Here is a 22284-nt window from a genome sequence, read left to right as displayed (position 1 = left end):
AGGAAATGCAGATGTGATCAGTAGAAACTCATAAGAATTGTAAGATATACATTTATGTACTTGCTGTGATGTGAGATGTTGTCACCCAGTGTCCCAGGGCACTTGGCATTTATTACCCAAGGAATGACTATGGAAACATGCAGATACTTTGCAACACACGGGGCTGAGTTTGTGGTAGATCTCACCAGGAGTTTATTGTAGACATGGGAATGTTTTTCAAGTGAGGGACAGTGTGGCAGGTAGATAAGGACTCTGGTCTGGGGACAGAACAAAGGCAAGAGTTGACTCTGCCATTAGTAATAGATGTATTGCCCTGTTTTTCAAACTGTGCATCTCAACCCATTAGTGGGCTGTGAAAACAGCGTAGTGGGTTAAACCAGCATTTTAAAACAAATGAGAAAGAAAATATCAGCATGCATCACACATAGTAAGAATCAGGACTATTTCATGAAACTTTTGGTTTGTTCTGTGTATATATACATATGTATGTCCTGGGCCATATTATTTCTTACATGCGTTGTGGGTTTGAAAACCACTGGCTTTGGGCAAGCCATGCATAACCTCCTTGAGCTCAGTTTCCTCCTCTGAAGAGAATAATACGATCGCTTTCCCTCTCTTCTTCATGGGGTTGAGAAGATCAGGTGATCCTTTTTGGGGACTAGTACAACGCCAGGTACTTAGGCATTCAAATATTAGCTGAAGGAAGGGCACCGGATGACTCACCAGATGCATGTGGCATACACCGTATAAAGTATGAATTGGTGTACCAAAAGAAGGGGGCGTCATTACTAGAAAGAGGCATAGTTGAAAGGAGTTCAAACAAAGGAACCAGACTTTGAATCTCCACTTGACTGCTCACCAGCTCTAGACCTTCAGCAGATTAGTGACCCTTTGTGCCTCATTTCTCTGTCTGCAAACCAGGTGTGCTGCTATTAGTGCTGTCTTCGTGGGCAGTTGTGAGGACTAAGTGAGTTTGTGTGTGATGCTCTTAGAACAGAGCCTCGGTGCCAGCTGATAGAATTGTTCTCTCCATGCCGGGAGAGCATACAGGTTAGGGCCTGTTTGTTTCTGTCGACACACCCTTTCCCTGCAGGAAGGGGAGGCGCGTGTCCTCGTCAGAAGCATGCCACTCTTAGATTCCAACTTGCATTCTCACCTGTCATTGGGCCTAATTTGAGTTTCCGTTTGTCCGGGTAAAGAAAACAGATTTAGGAGCCAAGACACTCCTTCCTTGCCTGGCAAAAACTGTGAGGCTGGGGTCCCCAGCCCTGAGGTGACCCAGGGCCAGTCTCTCCTCTCCCTGCAGCTTGTTCATCCTGGGCCCCTGATTGGTTCTTTCCTGAACAGAGGCAAGAGCGAGATGGGGTGGGGGGACTAGCTGGGAGGCCTGGGAGGGCCCCAGGAAGAGGGGGCAGGACCCTCCACAGCCACAGCTTCAAGATCAGGAATCAAGCCATCCCTGTCCCCTCCTTGAGGTGGGGGCCCTCCCATCCCAGCTACCGCAGAGCTAAGCCCCTTGCTCTTTGGGGTGATCTGATAAAGGGGCTCAGAGAAGAAAATCTCTCCTCTGCTCCCTCCTCCTCCCACTCCCATATCTCCTGCTCATCACCCCACCCCCATTCCCACAGCTCTGCGTGTTTGACTGTCCTCAGCTTAACACTTCCTGATATGCAAACGGCTGGGCGTGTGTACCCAAGACTGTGTACACACACGGGCACAGACAGGGACACCACACAGGAGCCTCTGTTCCTGTCCCCTGGGTTGCTGGCTGCAGCAAGATTTGATAATCTTCTGGAACCTTCCAGGTTCCTGATGGGTTCAGATTACAAGTGAAGGGGGTCTGGGAGCCTGAGCCGAGGTGGGGGGTGGAAGAAGGGAGACAAACCAGATGGATATATTCTGCATCTCCCCGACTGTGGGAAATGAGTTTGGATACTGCATCTGGCCTGCAGCACCTCCCGTCACTGGACCAGCACTGGCCCTCTTCTCTTAGACTCTCATTCTGGCCGTTTGCTGTGGAGTTCTCAGGTTGCTTATCTGTCAAGTAGGTTAGGGATGCCTTCTTTCCTGGGTTCCCGGAGAAGGAGTAACTGAGGCCATAGGTTAGCAGCCTCCAGGCCATCTGGGATAGGAGGTGGAGGAAGTGGGCAGGTTTCTTTCCCCTGTTTCGAAAGGCAGGTTGCTGGAGGACAGAGCAGGCAAATGGCTGTGTGAAGTCCCACTGCGAGTTCAACCCGCCTGGCCCGTTTCCCTGAGAAGCGCTGCATGGGAAATCGAGAGCCAGGGTTGGCTCTGAGGTCACTCAGGGATCCTCTAAGAATAGTTTCTCCCTGATAAAATGGAGACTCGCGCCCTTGCCCTCTGCCGCAGGATTCTGGGAGGAGGGAAGGGGGGACCAGTGTGCTGGCTCTTTGGCAGAAGAGTGGTGCTGGATTTCAAAGCTCAGTATTGGGCTGCCTTTGCCTTTTGGCTTTCTGTCCCTCAACGCGAGGCCTTTATTTGGGGCTTCACCAGATAAAAGTAGCAGGCTTCCACAGTCTCCGGTCTCCGGCCAGCCAAGGGCACGCACCCTGCACTTTCCCCTCCCCCCAAGTGAAATCAGGGCTGAGACCAAAGGTCCCCAACCTTGTCCTGAGAACCGTGTGACGCCTGAGTGCAGGCCCCGTGCATGTGACCCACCACTGGTGAGCGCCCATCTCTTCCCCTTTTGTAGACAGAGTGGGACGTTAGGAGGAAGCAGGGCAGTTGTGTCTTGTCTTTGCGTGGGTGGCAGTTGAGTGCTTCCCCAGCAGCTTCTGAGAAATCCTGATCCCTTTGCCTTCCCAGGACTGTCCCCTCCCTGTGTCCTTTATCCCCCTCAGAGGGGATTGCACCACGGCAGGGACAGGGATTAGAGGTTCTGGGACTCTGTGGTGACTTATTCCTCCACTGGATCCTGGGGAGAGGTAACAAGGATAAACTAGGACAGTGATCCTGAGGCCATCTCTGTGTCCTCCAGAGTGTGAGGAGCCATGGAGCTGAGTGTGGCTGCCCACCTGGGGTTGGGAGAATCATATTCCCTTTCTCCTGGCTCCTTCTGTTTCCCTGCCTGGCATGCTTACCCAGGCCCCACGCCTCCACCTGCTCAGATCTTCCCAACCCTCAGGGCCCTGTTCCTGTCACCTCCTCTGTGAAGCCCTTTGAGCTGTGCCAGCACAATCTTGGGACCACTTGGTTGGCATTTACAGTCCAAGTTGGGTAATACCCTATCTTGCTTTGTCCACTAAATCATTTCATTCATGTCGGTCCAGTTTACCCAAATAGATTATAATGTTCTCCAGAGCAAGGAGTGTGAGTCATAAAAATAATCTCCTGAAAAGAAAATTGGAGCCCTATCACTCTCCTTCTTAAATCCCTCCAGGAAGAGCCAGGTCAGAGGATGGGCTGCAAAGCCACATTCCTTTCTCCCTGCAGGATCTGGCTCCTGCCCACCCTCCAGCCCTGCTCTAGGCTCCTCTCCTCCCCTTGCCCAAGGCACTCAGGCCCCTGGCTTTCTTCCAGCTCCCCTCTCTCTCTGAGCTGATTCCTGCCTCATGACCAGGAATACTGTCCCCTCTGCCCCTATGCTTCCATTTCAGGGTGAATGTTCCCTTCTTGGAGAAGCTGTCCTCACCACCCTGTCTCAGAGGCCCCTTCTTATTTCCTTCATTGTACTTATGTGTAATTGTGTGTTTGTCTGTCTCCCCTACTAGATGGGGGCTCCATGGAGGTAGGGGTTGGGTGTGTGTTGTGAATCACTGAATACCCCAGGCTGGCCTCACGTTAGGCACTTGGATCCATTATTTCTAGGGTGAGTGGTAATAATAGTAGCAGCTAACATTTATAGATTGCTTTCTGTGTACCAGACACATACTAGATATTTTGTATAAATTATGCCTTTTGATCTTCCTCTCAGCATTCTTGAAAGGGTAATGTCATCCTGGTTTTATAAAGGAGGTGTCTGAGGCCCGGAGATGCTAAGTGACTTGCTCACAGCTATTAAGTGGCAGAGTTGGGACTCAAACCCACACTGCTGGCCTGTGCCAGGTTAACCTCATCCTGTGTCCCTAGCAAAGGGCTGGCTGGACATTAGGGTTAGTTGGCTCCAGTGCTGAGAGGGTCAGAAGGAAAGCTTCTGCTTTTTCCTGCCTTTATCTGAAAAGTCTGGACTTTTCAGAACTGGGAGGATGAGGGAGCTAGAAGTCGGAGCATAGTCTGGGTATTTGAGTAGATGGGACTTCCTCTTGTGGACAGACTTGGGCTCTGCCACCATCAGAGTGAGGCATATGAGAGGACGCGGTGAAGCTTGGCTGGGAGGTTGGCTGCTGTGGTTGGCTCGAGCTGGTGGTCATCGCTCAGAGTGAGCCAGTGATAACTTTGGTCTCCCTCAGTGTAGGCATCACCTCCAGTCCAGCTAGAACGCTTCTCTTGTCGGAAAGCTCGCTATCTGATCCAATGGGACAGTGGGGGGCAGCTCTAGAGAGTCCCCACCTGTCCCCATAACATCTCCTGCTGCTCCTGGGTTGCTAGAGGGACCCAGACTAAGTCAAAGGCCTCTTTCCACACAGCCCTTCAGCTAGATGAAGAGCATCAGCCATGTCTGCTCAGGCTTCTGTCTTCCAGGTAAACGTCCCCTCCCCTCCCAGGCCCCCTCTGTGTGGCAGGTTTCCAGAGCCTTTCTCCTAGAGGAAAGTCTGGACATCTTTGGGGGCTTTGGGGCTGAGGAAAGGCCAACCAAGGAGGAGCTATCTTTCAGTATCAGTCTTTTTGTTTCAACTATGAATTTTAATAGCTGTTTTCATGATTATAAAATTAAGATTTACTCATTGTAAGTGATTTAGAAAATCACAGTGAAGAAAATACACCCAAGTCCCATTTTCCCACAGTCCTACTGTTGGGCATTAAAGTGATGGTTTCAGCTCCCAGCAAGTGTTCTGGGATGGTCCTGAGTTACTGTCGTTACATCATCCTCTCAACCTGCAGGCCCTGGACAATCTTGGTGTAGACAATCAGAGATGACAGATAGGTTTCACCGTGCACGTCAACCTCGGCGTTGAGAAAGAGCCTAAGACTACAACCAGGGTCAGTGAGAAAGATCATTGTGATTGCTTAGCAATGTCTGCCATGGGTATAGGAGGGAGGACAGTGGCCTGTATGCCACCTGCTCATTCTCTCTATACTAAGTGATGAGAACTTGAGATATCAGTGCAACTGAGGTTGGTCTTGGGTCTCTTCGAGACTCTACGCCCAAGTCCTAGAATCATTTCTTGGAAGGAAACAGCAGAAGAGTCGAGTTCCCAGTCAACCCTCCCTTCCACTGAAGTGTGACAAGGGAGCTCATGACTCAGAGCATGAGGCCATTATGGAAGAAAGACATGGATCCTGTTAAACCAACAAGCAAGCCCAGTACAGGCCAGGGACCGGGAACCCCAGCAGGGGAGATGGAGGGTGAAGGAAATGTGTCTTGGCACCACTGCTTGGGCCTGGCAGGGCTGCAGGACCAGGCTCTGGCTATCAGGTTCCCTCTCCTTGCAGTAATTCATGGCTTGTTGGGGCCTGTCACAGCAGCTGCTTGATATAAACCACGCTCCAGGTTCCCTGCCCTCAGTGGCCTTGTCAGGCAGAACTGGAGCAGCAGGGAGGGCTAATCAGTGCCCTGGGCCTGCTGACGCTCTGGCTTATTCACCTCTCACCTCCACTCTGTCTTCCTCCTCTCTCCCAGCCCATGAAACCCCTGAAGGCCACAGCCACCACCTCCCAGCCCGTGCTCACCATCCAACAGATCGAGACCATCTTCTACAAGATCCAGGACATCTACGAGATCCACAAGGAGTTCTATGACAACCTCTGCCCCAAGGTGCAGCAGTGGGACAGCCAGGTCACCATGGGCCACCTCTTCCAGAAGCTGGTGAGTCTCCTGTTGATGGAGGGGCCTTTTCGGGGGCTTCAATGGAGCTGGTGGTGTTGGGAGAGGACGGGTGAGTCCTAGCCCTCCTGACCTCCTTGAAGGACTGGGTCGTTTCTGAGTCCCCTTGCCTCGACTCCCAGACTCCCCCAGTGAAGCCCTCGAGTGCTTCTAGGGTTGCTGGAGACAGGCCGGGTGCATGGTGCTCCTGGCAGGGCGTTGCTTCTAACCAAGGGGGCTCCAGGGCTGGAGCAGAGGCTCCGCTGCTGGGCTTCAGGTCTGCTGTTACTCAGCTGACAGAGGGGCGTGCGCCAAGCGGACAGGCATTCCCTGCACCTCTGTACCACCTCTGAAATGAAACGGTCGGATGGGAGACCGTGTCAGCTAACGGTCCTTGCCCGAGGACCCCGGAGCAGAAAGCATAAAGAGCCCAGCCCCCTGCCACCACCATCGCCGGGGAGGGAAAAAGCATGAGAAGGTAGAATCCATGCAGATTTTGTGTTGGGAAGGGATCGTGGAGGTCTTCTCAGGGCTTCCGTGACCCCTCTCCCCAGCTCTCTGTCTGTGTTCCCTGGAGGACCCCCAGGTCAGACCCACGGGACCCCCCACCCGCTTCTCCCCCCATAACTTCTGCCAGCCCAGTGGGCAGCAAGGAGACCTGGAGTCAGCGGCCGTTGTTCTGGGGTGTGAACGGTGGGGGGCAGGGAGCTGCGCCTCTCTTTTCCCCTCCTGCACTGGCGGGCCTGTTGAACGGACAGGCCTCTACTTTTCTTACACTGGAGAAAACTCTTGTTGGACACTCCTAGGGCTTCAAGTTCAGCATGTTCAAAACTGAACTCTCTGTCTCTGAAGTTCTTTGCTCTTCTTCCTGCCTCCATCTCTGGGCACTGCCACCATCCCATCCTCATCCATCAGTGACTCCTTGGACTCATCCTTGGCTCCTCCCCTCCCCCAACCCCTCTCTCCCTCTGTCTCCTGGAGTCCACTTTTTAATGCTCTCAGCCACCTGCTTCTCTCCACTTGCTCTGGCGCCCTCACCTGAACCACTGCTGTAGCCTCGTGACCGGCTCCTGCACCCAGGCCTGCCTCCCCTTCTGCCTTCCACTTCTACATAGCTGCAGGAGAGTTATCTAAACTCCTGACCAGACCATCCTTCTGCCCTGCTTAAATCCCTTCAGGGGCTCCCCCTTGCCCACTGGATAAAGGCCATACTCTGAGGAATGGCTTAGGAGACCCTTCACGTACTGGCCTCTGCCCACCCCTGGCCTCTGGCTGCTGCCTCCCTCACCCTCTGTGCCCCTTGACTTGAACTTTCTGTTCTCAGTTCATACTTCTGGCATTCTTGACCTCTGTGTACTGGAGGCTCTAGCTGCCCGAAATGCCCTTCCCCATTGTGTCTGGCTTCTCCTGGTCAGTTCCCAGCTTAGAAGTGACCTCCTCAGAGACGTCTTCCCAGACCCTTGAACAAAGCTCTTATGCTTGTCCCCTCAGTTAATACTGTAACTGCCTGTCTCCCCCAAACCATAGGCTCCAGGAAGGCAGACTGTATTTTTTTCATCATTAGATACCACCCCCCCCAAGAAGCAGCTCAGTGCTCAATACATGAATGAATGAATGAATGAATGAATGAGTACATCATGACCTTGACCACTGGGACTAGGGAGAACTTGGAATGGCATTGAGGGAGATGTCACAGGGCCTGAGGTCTGTGTCCTGAGACACCAGCAGTGTTGTGGAGACAAGCATAGCTTCTAGAGCCAGGTCACAGCTGGGTTTGAATCCCGGCTCTGCCACGGATTAAACTTGTGACTTTGGGCCACTTATCCAACCTCTCTGTGACTCAGCTTCCTCATCTGTAAAAATGAGGATAATGATAGTATTTACCTCATTGGATCGTTGGGAGGACTAAGTGAGTTAATACCTGAAAAGTACTTGGAACAGGGCCTGGAACATAGTAAATTAGTAAATAATAGTTAGCTGTCATCATTACTGTTATTATGATGATTATTATTACTGGGAAGAGGCAGTCCAGAAGGCCTCTTCCTCCAGTAGGAAGGAAGAGGAAGTTCCCTTCCTCCAGTAAGGGATCTTCGCGCTTCTGGTTCTGGCAGACCCAGAGTGCTTGCCCCCGTTCAGGGTGGTGAACCCCAGTTATCACGCCAGCCTGGTCCCAGGAGCCTGAGCTGATTGGCTTAGAGGGGCAGCCTCTCGTCAGCCCTCAGGAGAGCAAAAGGGAGCAAACCCAGGGGCGGGAGGGTGAGTGGCCTGGAGCATAGTGGAAGGTCTCTGGGGTTACCTTTATCACTTGGACCCTCCTGCCACCAGGGTTCCCTATTCTGGCCTCAGCTCCAGGGCTGCTGATGAATTTGCTACTCGCCTTCCCTCCCCCAGCATCATGGACTGATGTCTGAAGCCCCAGGGGGCTGCAGGCCTGCGGGGCACCTGGGTGGATCCAGGGCCAGCCAGGCATCTGGAGGCAGTTTATTTTCAGCTGGTCTTGGGGTATTTGATTATCCCTTACCAGAGAAGAGAATTAGCATCTCTGCTATTTGTTTTATGAGATCACCCCAGTGCCAGGCTCCTGTTTCCAAGCAACCTCCACTTCCCAGTTAATGACCCTGGCAGGCCAGTACATGGGGCCTCCAGACGAGGGTGCATTGTGGATGGCCTGCGATGGCTGGTGACTTTCTGCCCAGGTGGCTCCTGCTTCTAGCTCCCCTCCTGCTACCTCCTTTGGCAGTGGGATGGGAAGATCGTGTTCCAGCCTAGGTCCCCAGCCTTTATCCTTCTTGCGGGAAATAGGGACAAGGAGGGCACATTCCTGGAAGAAGAATAGCAATGATTTTTACTCTGCTTTAGGAAGTGACTGTCCAGCACATCTCCACTAGCTTGGGGCACCCATGGGCCAGTACTCCCCCGAAAAAGGAAACAAACTCCATCCCTTCCTGCCCCTCTCCTAAGGTTTTTCTTTTTGAGAAATCTGGCCTGTCTGGTGCTGAGACCTACATGGCTCTGGCCTTGGCTTCTCCGCAAGCATCCCGGTTCTCACTTTCCTCTCTGGCTTTCCTGGGCCCCACCTGCCAGCTTCCTCTGGTGGCTTTGTCTCTCCCCTGGGCGCCTCCAGACCCTCTGCCCCACCATTTTGGGTCCTTGAGGAGCACAAGGATTCTGCAGAAAGCAGAGTGGTCCGGGTAGGGCTTGGGGGCGGCCCATTTTCTCCATCACCTTGGTGGGAGCCCCTGAGGAGGCCCCGCAGCAGCTGAGACTCCTTACTACTTCATTGAAAAAAACGTAAACCAGAAAATCTAGAGTCCTGTAGCAAACAACTGGGTACTCACCGCCCAGAATTAACACATGTTAAGCTCTGAAGATACACGGCAAAACTTTTTAATTAAGAAAATAAAGCATGACAGATGAAGATGAAGCTGCTCTCTCCTCCGCCTTTCCTCTTGCCCTCCCACCCAGCTGAGAAGCTAGTACTGGCATGAATTTGGTGTGTAGCCTTCTAAACGGTAGTTTGTGTTTTTCCTACATATCTATATCTTTGTATGTCATTGCATGCCCTTTTTAAATGAATGTAAGTGTGTATATATGTCATATTTTATATATTTTGCAATTCAACCAGCATTCACTTTGAAACTTGTCTATGTTGCTACGCATAGATGTAGTTCATTCATTCTAACTGCAGCGCGTGTACAGCTTCCTCTGTTTGTGAGCATTTGTTTCCAGTCTTTCCACAAGAGGAAGAGCGAGGCAGTGGATACCCTTGCTCACGTTTCTTTGGGCGCACACAAATGCAAGTTTGTCCAGAGCAGCACTCTCTAGTAGAAATATAATGTGAGCCACATAGACAATTTAAATTTTCTAGTAGCCGCATTTTAAAAAATAAAAATGAAATAAGATAAAGTAAAAATAAACAGGTGACATTACTTTTAAGAATATATTTTATTTAGCCCGATACACCTAAAATATTATCATTTTGAAATGTAATCAATATTGAAAAATGAATGTGATAATTTACTTACATTCTCTTTTACATCCTGAGCCTTTGCAATCCAGGGTGTATTTTATTTATTTATTTATTTTATTTTTTGAGGAAGATTAGCCCTGAGGTAACATCTGCTACCAATCCTCCTCTTTTTGCTGAGGAAGACTGGCCCTGAGCTAACATCCGTGCCCATCTTCCTCTACTTTATATGTGGGACGCCTACCACAGCATGGCTTGACAAGCGGTGCATAAGTTCACACCCAGGATCCAAACTGGTGAACCCCAAGCCACTGAAGTGGAACGTGCCAACTTAACCACTGCGCCCTGGGCCAGCCCCAAGGGTGTGTTTTACACTCACAGCGCATCTCAATTTGGACTAGCCAGATTTCGGGTGCTCGGTAGCCACAGGTATCGAGTGGCTCCTGCATTGGACAGCAAAGCCCTAGAATTCGTATGTAGAAGTGGTTTGCTAGGTAGTAGGCTGAGCTGTGAATGTCTTCGACTCTATTAGTAATTGACAAATTACTCTCCAAATAATTGTACTAATTTACATCCCCACAAGCAGTCTATAAAAGTTCCTATTTCCCCACTTTCTTGCCAACCCTTGAGATCATTAGACTTTTAAATTTTGGCTAGATTGATGGGTGTGAAATAGTATCTCATTGTGGTTTTAATTTAAATTTCCACCCTTTGCTCCCTTAAAAGGAAATGCCTATGCACAGCCCAGAGAAGCCTTTCCATAACTATTTGAGGGATTGAATTAATGAGCCTCGGTTTCCCTTTTGCAGAAAGGGGTGATGGCATCTGTTCTGCCTCTCATGGGAGGCGAGCCTCTGTGTGGTCATAAGTTGTGGAAAGCTTTGTGTTAGGTTCAGAGTGACATGCATGTAATGAGGCAGGGCCTCTGGCTCCTTGGAGGCTGAAGAGGTGGGGACAGGGACCTAGAAGCTGAGGGGAGGTGGGGACTGTGTCTTTAAATGCTGTGCCTCACAACGTGGGGAGGTGGCATGAGCAGGCCACGCATGCCCACACTGCTCCCTGTCTCTCCCTCCTCCAGCTAATTCCAGCATGTGAAAGAGCTATGGGGCATTAAGGGGCTTCAAATCCTGCAAGACCTTGATGATGCTAAATAAAGCCAAACGCTAAGATGAGTTGAATTTCTAGCATGCCAACAAAGGCCCTGCTCTGCTCCCCCCAACCACCAGTACCCCCTTATTAACCTTATTGGCTGAGCCGGGTTTCCATGGAAACTGTCAAGTTCAAAGGGATACTGTAGTATGTTCATCCTGCCTTTCGCCTCTGTTCCCAGCTAGCCCTTTGGAGCTGAGTTAGAGATTCTGAGTGCTAAGGGAACTCCAGGTGCTCTGGTTAAGCTTTCATCCATTCATTAATCCTCTCTCCCCATCCCACTTCTGACCTCCTCTCTCCCCTTCTCTCTTCTCCCTGCAGGCCAGCCAGCTTGGTGTGTACAAAGCGTTTGTGGATAACTATAAAGTCGCTCTGGAGACAGCTGAGAAGTGCAGCCAGTCCAACAACCAATTCCAGAAGATCTCCGAGGTGGGCAGCTCCCTGCACAGCCACCCCTACAACTCAGGTCTTTGGGGGCTGCTCAGAGCCTTCCAGCCTTTGGGCCTCTCCTCCCCTGCTTGCCAGTTAGGGAAACAGTTCTTCTGATGGGTAACACTTAGCCTGACATTTGCTTTTTTGCACTTGACGTTTTCCTCTTAATATAAAAAAATCGATTTGTTTGATTTTGTTATTCTCTTTTAGGTTATTCTGTATTAGAACAGGGGAGGCAAAAAAGAAAAGAAAAAGGTGTATTCTCCCACAGTGTGGTGACCTTGAGCAAGTCACTTCCCTTCTCTTGGCCTTATTTCGTCTTCTGTAGAGTGAGGTGTCTGGATTTGTCCAGCTCATCCCAAACTTGCTCGATAACCACCAGGCACTGTTTAATATGCCGATTGGCAGGCACCTTCCATGGAGCCTCCGTTCAGAAGGTTTGGGGGGGCCCCAGAGGTCTGTATTTTTAACAAGCTTCCCAGGTGATTTTTATGATCAGGAAGATTTGAGGAAGTCTGGACTAGGTGGTCTTTTAGGATCCTTGCAATCCCACAAACAGAGAGAGGACAAGGATCGCTTATGTGGGAAGAAGCCCTAGACCCGTGGGCTGTGAATACACCTGTCTCTGCTGCTGCAGGCACACCTTCCCTCTGTGCTCCTCTGCAGGGCAAAGATGTGGCATTGTCTGCCATCGACACTTCTGTCCAGGATGTGGCAGCGAGGGGCTCTAGGATCCTTCAGGAGCACAGCGCAGCTTGCCCTATTAGCCAGAAAGATCTCAGTGACACCCCCAAGCCACTGGCCTTGCAGTCGCAGCATCAGCTCCAAGCTCAGGGCAAGAGAACCTCTGGTTCCGGGGATGGGGGCTCCGTCTGCAGTTTTGGAAGTCCTGCCTTATAGGCCCCCCTGGACCCTTTGCTTTCCCATCTCGGCTCTGATGCTGGGAAAGTTGATGAGCTGCAGGATGTTTTTGTGAAACTAGTGGGGTTATGGGTTATACCCAATTTTGGAATCAGCCAGAGGCAGCACAAGAGTTAGGCGGACAGAAATGAAAATGTCAGTTTGATTACTAGTAAAGGCTAGATTGGAAAAATGTGGACTTGGATTTGTAGCCACATTGGGCTTGCTAACACTTCCCCTCCACAATTAAACACATCTATTGCGGGCAGAGAGAGGAGGGCTGAGCTCAGTTCCTTCTCCCAAACCTGGGGATCAGGTGAATCACCTTCTGCCTGGGAGGATGGAATGAGGAGTGGGGAAGTCCCTCTGCGTGGAGTCACGAGCTGGAGAAATGGTGCTTCCCCTCATGGCTCCCAGCCCTCCCTGGGAACCAACTGGATTCCCCTGATCTGTGTTAGAGTGGTCCTGCCAAGGCTGCCCGGGTGCCCAGGGTCTTGTATGGTGCAGAGTGTGGGGGAGTCTCCTCTTAGCCAGGCTGACTGCCCGTTCTCTGTGGTCAGGAGAAACCCCTGCTCTCGTCCCCAGGTCCCTCTCAATGCCTGCAGTCCCCAAGGGTAGAGCCAGGCCCATGGCCTGCTGCCAGGTGGCTTCTCATCCTGACTCATGTGCTGATGCTGTTGCTTCCTACTGGCTCCTACTGGCGCTACCACTTAATTACTGCAATTAGGCCCTTTTCCTCTGCAGCAGGAGCGATTTCATACCTCTAGGCTGTACTGGAGTGGGCATGGAGAAAAATTCCCTAAAGCTGGGAAGCCAGACACCAGCCAGAGAGAGACAGAACCTCGAGGAGCTGAGTAACCCCCTCTCCACATCCCCACCCTCACCCCCAAGCCCCAGGCTCAGTCCCTCGGGGTTGTCTCTGTCTGGAAAGAGCCTGAGGCAGGAGTAGGAAATGTGGAGCTCCCTCTGCTCGGGCATTTCCTCCCTCCAAAGGAGAGCAGGCAACATCACCTGGGGGCCTGGGCCTCACCTCACCCCCACCTTCCTGTCGACACCTGCCTTGGAGATCCACTCTAAGCGCTCAGCCCTCCAAGTGGGAATTGCATTAAAGCTCCAATTGGAGGCCACACTGGTCCCTTGGCAAGGGCTGGAGCTGGAACCTCTCTTTCTAAAGGCAGATAAAAGAGGTTTGGATCAGATAAGCCCTCTCTGGAGCCTGTTTCCAGCACTCAGTACACGGTCACTTTGCATGGATCCAGGAGGGGTGTTCCTCTCCGTCCTTGCAGTTTCCTGTCTGGTGCCTTGCACAGGCACTGGTGGGTGGCAAGTGTCAGGCGGGGCTGGGGGCTGGCTGACCCCCTCTCCATATGGGTAGGCTAGAGCTTGGACTGCCCTGTGGGGCTCAGCCTCTAGGCCCCAAGCGCACCCATCCTGCTTCCCCCTGTGCAGGTGTGCGGGAGCCCTCGCTCCTTATCTCAAGGGCTGCTCCTGCCCCAAAGATCAGCTGGTACCCCAGGTGCTCATCCACTCAAACCTTGTGTGCCCTGAGCTGTTGTGTATAGACCCCTAAGTAGTGGCTGCTGCTGGGGGGAGCCCTGGGCGGAGGATGGGGGACCTGTTCTTGCCACCACTCATTTTCTGGAGGCCCTCAGAGTCGCCAGGGAGGGGCTTTCATGGATGGGCTGAGAGGCATCAGTATCGCCGTCCTCTGTTACCTGGAGCCTCTCCTTTCCTGCACCTGGCCGCTGGACTCCACAAGGCTCAAGGAGACGGTGGGTGTGGTACAGGGAAGCAAGGAGGCAGAGGGAGGCCCGTGTCCCTTGTTCTTCATCTCTCTTCTCACATTTGCTCCCCTGGGTCTCAGAGCCCTTCTTCCTGCCATGCTCACAGTGGGGGATGGGGATGCTTAGGGGACAGGCCAGGTAATGATTCCTCTCCTCTGTTTGTCAGGAACTCAAAGTGAAAGGTCCGAAGGACTCCAAGGACAGCCACACGTCAGTCACCATGGAAGGTACTTTGGGGAACAGGCTGGATAAGAGTCACCTTCCTTTGTCTGGCTTTGTGGACTACGGTGCCCTGCTTGTGTTCGTGTGTGTGTGTGTTCGTGTGTGTGAGCTCGTGCACGCGAGGAATCCAGCCTCTGTCCCCAGGCAGCCGGCCAGCTACAAACGTGCTCCTTCTTAGGATGCCAGTAGGCGGCTCGCTCTCCTCCTCCTCCTCCCGCCTTGCCACGCGCCTCCCCTCCCCTCCCCTCCCCCCCTGCTAGAGGAGCACTCGGAAGCGGCTGCTTGATTCTGGAGGCTGTGCAGCAGCAGCCGGCAAGGTGCCTGAGTGGCCGGGCTGCTGATGGGAGCCAGGGAGCGATGGCCACATGCTCCTGCCGTGGGGACCGAGGCTGCCATGGAAATTCTCCTCATCATTCGCTTCTGCTGTAACTGCACCTATGGTAACCCAGGCCCCCACTCTTGGGAGGTGGCGTATCTTCCAGCTTCTGGGGCTCGCTGGAGTGGGCTTAAATGTGGCCATCAGGGTTTGGGGGCAGCAGGGAAGAGAGGGGGCACAAGTGGCTGGATCTGCGTTTACCCCCATTCTGGTCAGCTTCCAGCCTGGAGTTGAAGTCTGGGGTCCACTTGGGGCAGGGTGGCTTAGAAATGGAAGGACCAGGCTAAAAGGGTCCAGATACCTCTGAGGATCTGTGGGGAATTCGTGGCTTAGCTTGAGAGGCAGTGGGCAACTTCCTGGAGAGGCTGTTAAGGAAAGTGACAAGGCTGTACCTACAGGCATGGCAACCTGGGGCTGGAAAGGGGTCAGCAGGGGCCAATCAGAGAGTGACAGATGGCCTGGACAGCAGTGCCTTGGACCAGGAGGGCGCCAGTCCTGCCTGGAGGGAGAAGTTGGGAGTTTCTTTGTTTCCGGAGAGAGGAGAGGAGGTATTGTGTGCTCAGAGTGCGCACGCTGTCTTCGCGACATTCTCTCCTCGCGGAACGCGGCGGGGGAAGAATGTGCATGCGGTTGGGAGAGCAGGAAGGAATTGGGTGCTCCCAGGAGCTTGGTTTCTAGCCCCGGAGACCCTCGAGCTGAGGTCTTGGCACTTAGCGCAGAAGGTCGGCGGTAAATGCTGGCAGGAGAGGGGGGTGTGGCAGGCTGCTGCTTTGTGAAGGTCACACACCCACCACGAGATGGAAGGGACCTAGAGCATCCTCTGCTGCTCCCTCAGCGAGGGGGTCCTGGGCCAGGCACATGCTGTCAGTCAGGCAGGTGCTCAGAGGAGGCTGAAGCAGGCCTGGACAAGGAGGTGTCTGCACACCGGGGGGGCCCTGCTCTCTGAGGCAGGGAGCGCCTTAGGGATGACTCAAGCTGCCTTTGGCTGGAGTGTGGGGGTCACGTGTTGCTTCCAGGCCAGCTGCTCTGGGCCCCTGTGTGTTGGAGTGGCAGACGACTGGTTCTAGGACCTTTTTCCCTCCCCCAAGGCGTTTTGTTCTGCACCCTTCTCAGTCCCTTTGCTTTCACATCTCCGTGGTAACCCGGAGCTCCTAGTCAAGGCAGAGGGGGGTGGCAGTTTGCTGGAGGAGAGAGGATGAGGTTTCCTTGGCTGTTTCTCAGAGGCTGCTGTGTCCAAGGGGCTGTCGTCCCCTCACCTCCTCAGGCTGTCCTGTGTCAAAGACCAGCGTGATGGAGGTAAGCCCTGAGGCAGCCCCTCTCCCGCTGCCCCAGCAGGACAGCTGGGGGAACACTAGTCGCTGGGCAGAAGCTGTCCTGTGTCCCTGGCCCCTGGTTCAGATCCTGATGGCCGGGGTCAAGGAGGGAGCTGGACCTGACGTTGGTCTGTTTGAACATCAGAGGGGAAGTGCTCTTTGTGGTCTGGCCTAGGAGTTGGTTGAGTCTCAATTCTGCGTCCCTAAAAAAGGAAACGAACTTGGCCCTTTGCTTCCTCTTCTCTCCCCAAAAGGAAGCTTAGTCTCAGTGAAACAGGCCCTTGGCCTGGAGTTCAGGATTTTTTTGGTCCCTGCGATGCCGTCTTTGAAGTCAGCTTCGGAGTGGAGAGTGAGGATTGAATGAACCCTGGCTGACCACTCGGTTTAGAATCTTCTCAGCTCCTCCAAGGGATGCTGGTTCTGGGGGTCCCCTGGAGATGGTGCAAGTTGGGGCTCACTCTGGAGTTGTTTGCTTTAATGGTTATTTTCTGAGCGCTCATTCTACAGGGCTCCGTGCCAAATGCTGGGGGGATGCAAAGAGAAGTCGTGGGTGACCCAGGCCCCTAAGGAGGGGGCTCTCCTTGGCAACAAGAGAGGCCAGCTCACCCACTCCTTCCTGGTGAATCTTTCCGAGAATGCTCCGGCGGGTCACAGAGCTTTGGCAGGAGTGCCTTCCCCTAGGGAAGAGGGCAGCTCAAAGTTAGGAGCATGGGTAGATCTAAATTCAAACCCAGCTGTCACTTACAGCTTTGTGATTGTGGATAAGTTACATAGCTTCTGTGTGCCTTAGAGAAGTTTCCTTATCTGTAAAATGGGGCTAGTGATAATTGCTTCCCTTTTTAATCAAAGGAAATAACGCATGTGAAACAGTGCCGTCAGTACCCAGCAAACAAGAGAGAGGCCAGCTTGCTCACGTCACTGATCTGACTTGTAGGCACAGTGGGTGGTGTTTGCAAAAGCGCTGGTCGGGGAAGTCTTCCTGGAGGAGGAGGAGAGACAGGCATTGCAACTTGGTGAATGGTGTCTATCCCAGGAATGGGACTGGCATGGTGAGAAGTGGAGAGAATGGGGAAAGCAGGGGCAGGGGAATCCAACCCGCCGGAGCCGTGGAACAGATGAAGGGGCAGGAATAGGTGAGGGGAAAAGGTGGGCTCTTCACCCTGCATTCTCAGGGGAAGCAGGTGTGCAGGGGCCGTGAGGATGCCCCCCTGGGGAACATCGGGGTCACTCTTCCTCCCCTGGCTCCCCCTATATCTGACTGTGGCCCCCGGGCCTTCTCCCTGCACTTGCCTCTCCCACCTCTCCTGCAGCTGCCCTCCCCACCTGGCGCCGAGGTGGCAGGACTCATTCCACAGCCCCGGTCAGGTGGACTCTTGAGGTGACTTCAGGCATATTAATAACCCCTCTGAAACCCAACCCACCATTTGTGCAGATCTCTGAGCTTAGTCAGAAACCTCTTCCTCCTGGGACCCGAGAGAGGGATGCAGGGAGCTGACACTGCAGGATCAGCTTTCCCCGGGCTGGAACTCAAGGGCCCACCCCGGCAGGTGTCAGCTGAACTCGCACTTTCTCTTGGGTCTCTGGGGCTCTCGGGGTCTGGTGTTTTCCTCCCTGAAGATGAGCTAAGCCACAGGTGGGTACCCTAAACAGCCTCAGTGCTGGGTCCCCCCTGGGCTGGTAACTGGGCTCTACCCTCATTGTCCCAGGATACCCCAAGGCTCGTCCTGTCCATTCTAGCTCCCGTAGCCTGTGGGGAGGGTCTCTAGAAATTGCTAAATTAAGAAAGTGCTACAAATAAGTCATGGGAAGTGTTTGCATAAAGCAGTGGTCTTCAGGGGCTGGCCCCGTGGCCGAGTGGTTAAGTTCGCGCGCTCCGCTGCAGGCGGCCCAGTGTTTCGTTAGTTCGAATCCTGGGCGCGGACATGGCACTGCTCATCAGACCACGCTGAGGCGGCGTCCCACATGCCACAACTAGAAGAACCCACAACGAAGAATACACAACTATGTACCGGGGGGCTTTGGGGAGAAGAAGGAAAAAATAAAATCTTTAAAAAAAATAAATAAATAAATAAAGCAGTGGTCTTCAATCCTCGCTATGTATCAGAATCAGCAAAGGAGCTTGTTAACGATGCTGATACCCGGGTTCCACCCGGCAGATCGGGATTCAGTTGATGGGGTGAGGAGAGGGGCAGGCAGCTGTACCTTTTAAGAGCTCCCCCAGTGCTTCTAATGGGCAGCCAAGCAGACTGCAGATAAGGCTGTGGCACACCACTGAGACTGCATCTTCTCTGTAGCCAGCAGATTGTTCCCCAAAGTATCAGCTTAGCAATGCACAGGGGACTTATATCTAGGGCTTCAGGGGACTCTTTGGTTTGGGGGCTGGCTAGGGCATGAGTATCAGCTCTGAGACCTGTCACAACCTAGTCCAGTGGGAGATGCAATCTAGGGTGCTCCTCCCCAGACCAGCATCCTGCCTCTTACTGCTTCTGTGGCAGGAGGACAGAGGTCATGACCCCATGGACAGAGGTGTCCAGGTGCAGGACTGAGGCTGAGGGAGGGGCAGGGCACAGCTGCTTGCAGGAAGTGTTGGTGGGCCACCTGCTGCCTCCACCTGTCCCTGCTGAATCCCAGCAATCCTCATTTGGTGTCCTGGTCACCAAGGGGTGTGGCAAATGGGCAGTCTGCTGAGCTTGCATTTTCCCAGCCTCCCAGAGGCCCCACCTGAATTCCTTCAGGAAATCTTTGCTCCTTCAGCTGCCACTTGCTTGTGAGCAGAGTCTTTCTGTGGAGAGCTGGCCTGCCTCCCTGGCCCTCAGCCTGTCCTATTTTGTCTAGAGGTTTGAGGGCTGGAGTGGGGCCTTCTCAGGGAGATGAGGCTGTGTGGATCAGAACGAAACCTGCTTCCCAGCTGGCAGTGCCAGGCCTTGGACCAGAGGGCTATGAGAATGATCGGGAATGGGGGAGCCACCCTTCCTGGAAAAACAGCATGTCTCCCTCCCACGTTCTGGGGTCCTGAGTGTGACCCAGGGCGTGCTGGCACTCTTGTGGGGAGAGGCAAGGCATAGCTGTGTGATTCAGGATGAGGGGTACAGAGGAGCAGCTGCATCCACTCTGAGCCTGCAGGCCAGGACAGGCCTAGGGAATGGCCCTCGAAGAAGTCACGTCTGATGAGAGATGAGATGAGGAGGCAGGTGGGAGGGGCCTGGGCTGGCAGGGCTGCATGTCCCCTGTTGGTGTTGTCTGGCCTGCCCTGAAGGGAGAACAGAGGTGCGGCTTGCTGCGGAACCCGCTCTGGCTTCCTGCGAGTGGGTGTCTGTGGGGGGAAGTGAGGCAAGTCGGGGGCAAAGACTGGACTGTAAGGTCGCAATCTGCTCCCATATTTCATCTGTCCTCTCTCCTTCTCCCTGCCTTGCCCAACAGCTCTGCTCTACAAGCCCATTGACCGAGTCACCAGGAGCACCCTGGTCCTACACGTGAGTGTCGGCCCCCTGAATGGCCAGGGAGGTGTTAGGAGTTTGGTGGGAGACTGAGCTTAGGGTGGAGGGTGCTGGAGTCACTGAGAACAGCCCGTTTAGGGAGCTGGGCTGAGGGTCCCTGTGCCCCGACTGCGCCTGCCTGGCCTGCGGTAACCATGCCAACAGGGCCAGGGCCTAAATATAGCTTGGCCACTAAGCTTGACATTTGGCCAAATGCTCCCTAGGAGGCAGACACTTCCTGCCTCCCCATCCCTTGCCCGAAGGTCTCCAGTGTCCTTGGAGCAGCTGTGGGATGGGTAGCAGGCTCTCTCCCCAGCTGCTTGGCGAGATGAGACTCCACCTGGCTCCCCTGCCAGGGAGAAGAGTGATGACTGCAGGAGGAGTGAAGGGGCACCACTGCCCTCACTCCTCTGCTCTGACCTTAATCTTTAGTCCAGATTTTGCAGGCATGACCAGATTAGAGTGTGGGTCCCTGAGCGCCCCTCAGAGTTCCTTTGGTGAGAATTGAGTACTCCCCACTGCCTCTCGTTGAGCCCCAGAACCGCTCCCCCCAACTTACTACCTCATCCCTTCCCAGGACCTGCTGAAGCACACACCTGTGGATCACCCAGACTACCCACTGCTGCAGGATGCCCTCCGTATCTCCCAGAACTTCCTGTCCAGCATCAATGAGGACATTGACCCCCGCCGGACTGCTGTCACAACCCCCAAGGGGGAGGTGAGCTCAGGACCCAGCACAGCCTCGTCCCCAGGCTAGGAGGGTGCAGCGGACCAGCTTACCCGTCCCTGCTCTCCTGCACACACGGGCACTGCTGCCCTGTCCTCTGTGCCTCTCCAACCCTGACCCTGGTGTCCAGCCCAGGAGAGGTCTTCAGGCCCTGGGTTGAGAGCTTTAAGTCTAGAATCTCATTAATCTTCATAATAATCCTTGGAGGCAGAAGAGGAAACTGAGGCCTGGAGAGTCGCTGCAGGTCTGGCACAAGGTCTCTTGGCCATAAGTGTTGGAACTGGATTCTTCAGCTAGCATTATCTTTCTGCAAGTCTCATGCATTGTTCCCCATACAGAGAAGCCAGGGGCTCTGGCTATCTCATTCTTGAATGCCAACACCCTCCTCTGGGCGTGTGATGTCCTCAGGGTTCCCTGGAAGATATGGCTCAGTCTGAGGGAGCTCGGGGAGTCTGAGGGAGCAAGAGCTCCGAGCTGCCTGTGATTTGCCTGCATGGACAGGTGCACAGAGGTGGGGTGTGAGCCCGACAGCAGGAAAGGCTGGTACAGGAGGTGGCCAAGGCTACCAGGTTGCTGGAATGTCCCAGGTGGGTGCCTGGATGTGGTCCAGCAGTTCCCTGGGGGCCCTTCTTGGTGGGAGGGTGGGGGCACCCTAGTGAGGGGAAGCAATTTGAAGAATCAGAGAGATAGATATCCACGTGGGTCAGCAGCCTGGCCCACATACAGGGCTTTCTGTCCGGGAGAGGTAATTAAGTGGCGTTTAGGAATGAAGGCTGGCTGGGTTTATGCTCCTTTGTTATATTTACGAGCCTCCAGTGTCTCCTGGGGAGGGAAGTAAGGAGGGACAGGGTCTGGAGAGTGACTAATGGGGCACAGAGAGCTATCTCTGTGTGCACCTCCCAGCCCTGGTTTGTAAACCTTGGAACGTCACTAGTTTATTTGACTTGGGGCTGTCTGAAAGATCGCCAAGGGCTTAGAGCACTGTCAGTCTCAGGTCATTTTAATTGTATACTTTCAACATGCTCATCGATTTATTGCAACATAGATAGGTCACATGGTGTATCACACACATAGGGAAGGCTGGGAGAGATTGTGACAGCCCTCCAGAAGCCCGCTGGCTCTGCGGGTGGTAGGGAAGAGACTGGCAGTTCTGCATGGAGAAAAATGCTCTTGCCATCCAGAGCCCAGGTTACAGATGGCTGCAGGTCCCCCCAGGACACTGCTATGGCCCCACGGAGGGTAGCCCAGGGTCTCCCATCCACCTCAGGGTGGTTGAAAATCTACTCAGAGGTAGCGTAAACAGGCCAGAGTGGGGCTGCAGGCCCAGGTGGAACTGAAACTAGATCAACTTCTTGCACAGGGTTGGGGGGTGTTCGTGCCCCAGCGTGGAGGAACCAAGTCACCCTGGACTAGGGTCCATCCAGGTGGGAGCTGCGGAAAAGTGTAAAGCTACCGTTTGTCGATCACATATTATGCGCCAGGCACTGTGCTGTTTTACATATACCCTCTGGATGGTCCTGCTTTATGGGGCGGACATCATTATCCCCGTTTTACAGATGATAAGACTGAGACTCAGAGAGGCCAGGGAACTTGCCCAAGATCACAGCCAGAGAGTGGCAGAGTCTGGATTCAAGACCCCAAAGCCAGTGCTCTCAACCACCAGGCACTACAGCCCCTCCCTGCAGCCCCCTCCCCCGGATGGTGCCCCAGGTGCAGGCTGGGCCCTGGGCTGACTCCCCCTGAGCAGGTGGGGGTGGGTGTGCCATCTCCCTCAGACGCGGCAGCTGGTGAAGGACGGCTTCCTGGTGGAAGTGTCGGAGAGCTCCCGGAAGCTGCGACATGTCTTTCTCTTTACGGATGTCCTACTGTGCGCCAAGCTCAAGAAGACATCCGCGGGGTGAGTGTGCGTGAGTCCGGGCTGCAAGGTGCGTGGAACCAGACCCTGCCCCCTGGGGTACCCTCCAGCAACCTGAGGCAATCTGCATTTTTTTTCCTTTTAAAAAATATATTAATTA

General features: G+C 53.6%; 1 protein-coding gene across 2 annotated transcripts in view; it reads left to right on the top strand.

The window, feature by feature from the left end:
* Positions 1-22284, top strand: part of ABR (ABR activator of RhoGEF and GTPase) — a 179500-nt gene that overhangs the window by 108759 nt on the left and 48457 nt on the right. For both annotated transcript variants that reach the window (XM_046676115.1, XM_046676116.1), the window contains exons 4-9: positions 5741-5926; positions 11361-11468; positions 14322-14382; positions 19487-19539; positions 20120-20260; positions 22045-22166. In XM_046676115.1, coding sequence (XP_046532071.1) covers positions 5741-5926; positions 11361-11468; positions 14322-14382; positions 19487-19539; positions 20120-20260; positions 22045-22166 — 671 coding nt within the window. The remainder of the gene's footprint in view (positions 1-5740; positions 5927-11360; positions 11469-14321; positions 14383-19486; positions 19540-20119; positions 20261-22044; positions 22167-22284) is intronic.

The sequence above is a fragment of the Equus quagga genome, chromosome 11 (assembly GCF_021613505.1).
Source record: "Equus quagga isolate Etosha38 chromosome 11, UCLA_HA_Equagga_1.0, whole genome shotgun sequence".
Lineage (NCBI taxonomy): Eukaryota > Metazoa > Chordata > Mammalia > Perissodactyla > Equidae > Equus > Equus quagga.
The sequence above is the reverse complement of the archived record's forward strand: the minus strand, read 5'-3'. Positions and strand labels throughout refer to the sequence as shown.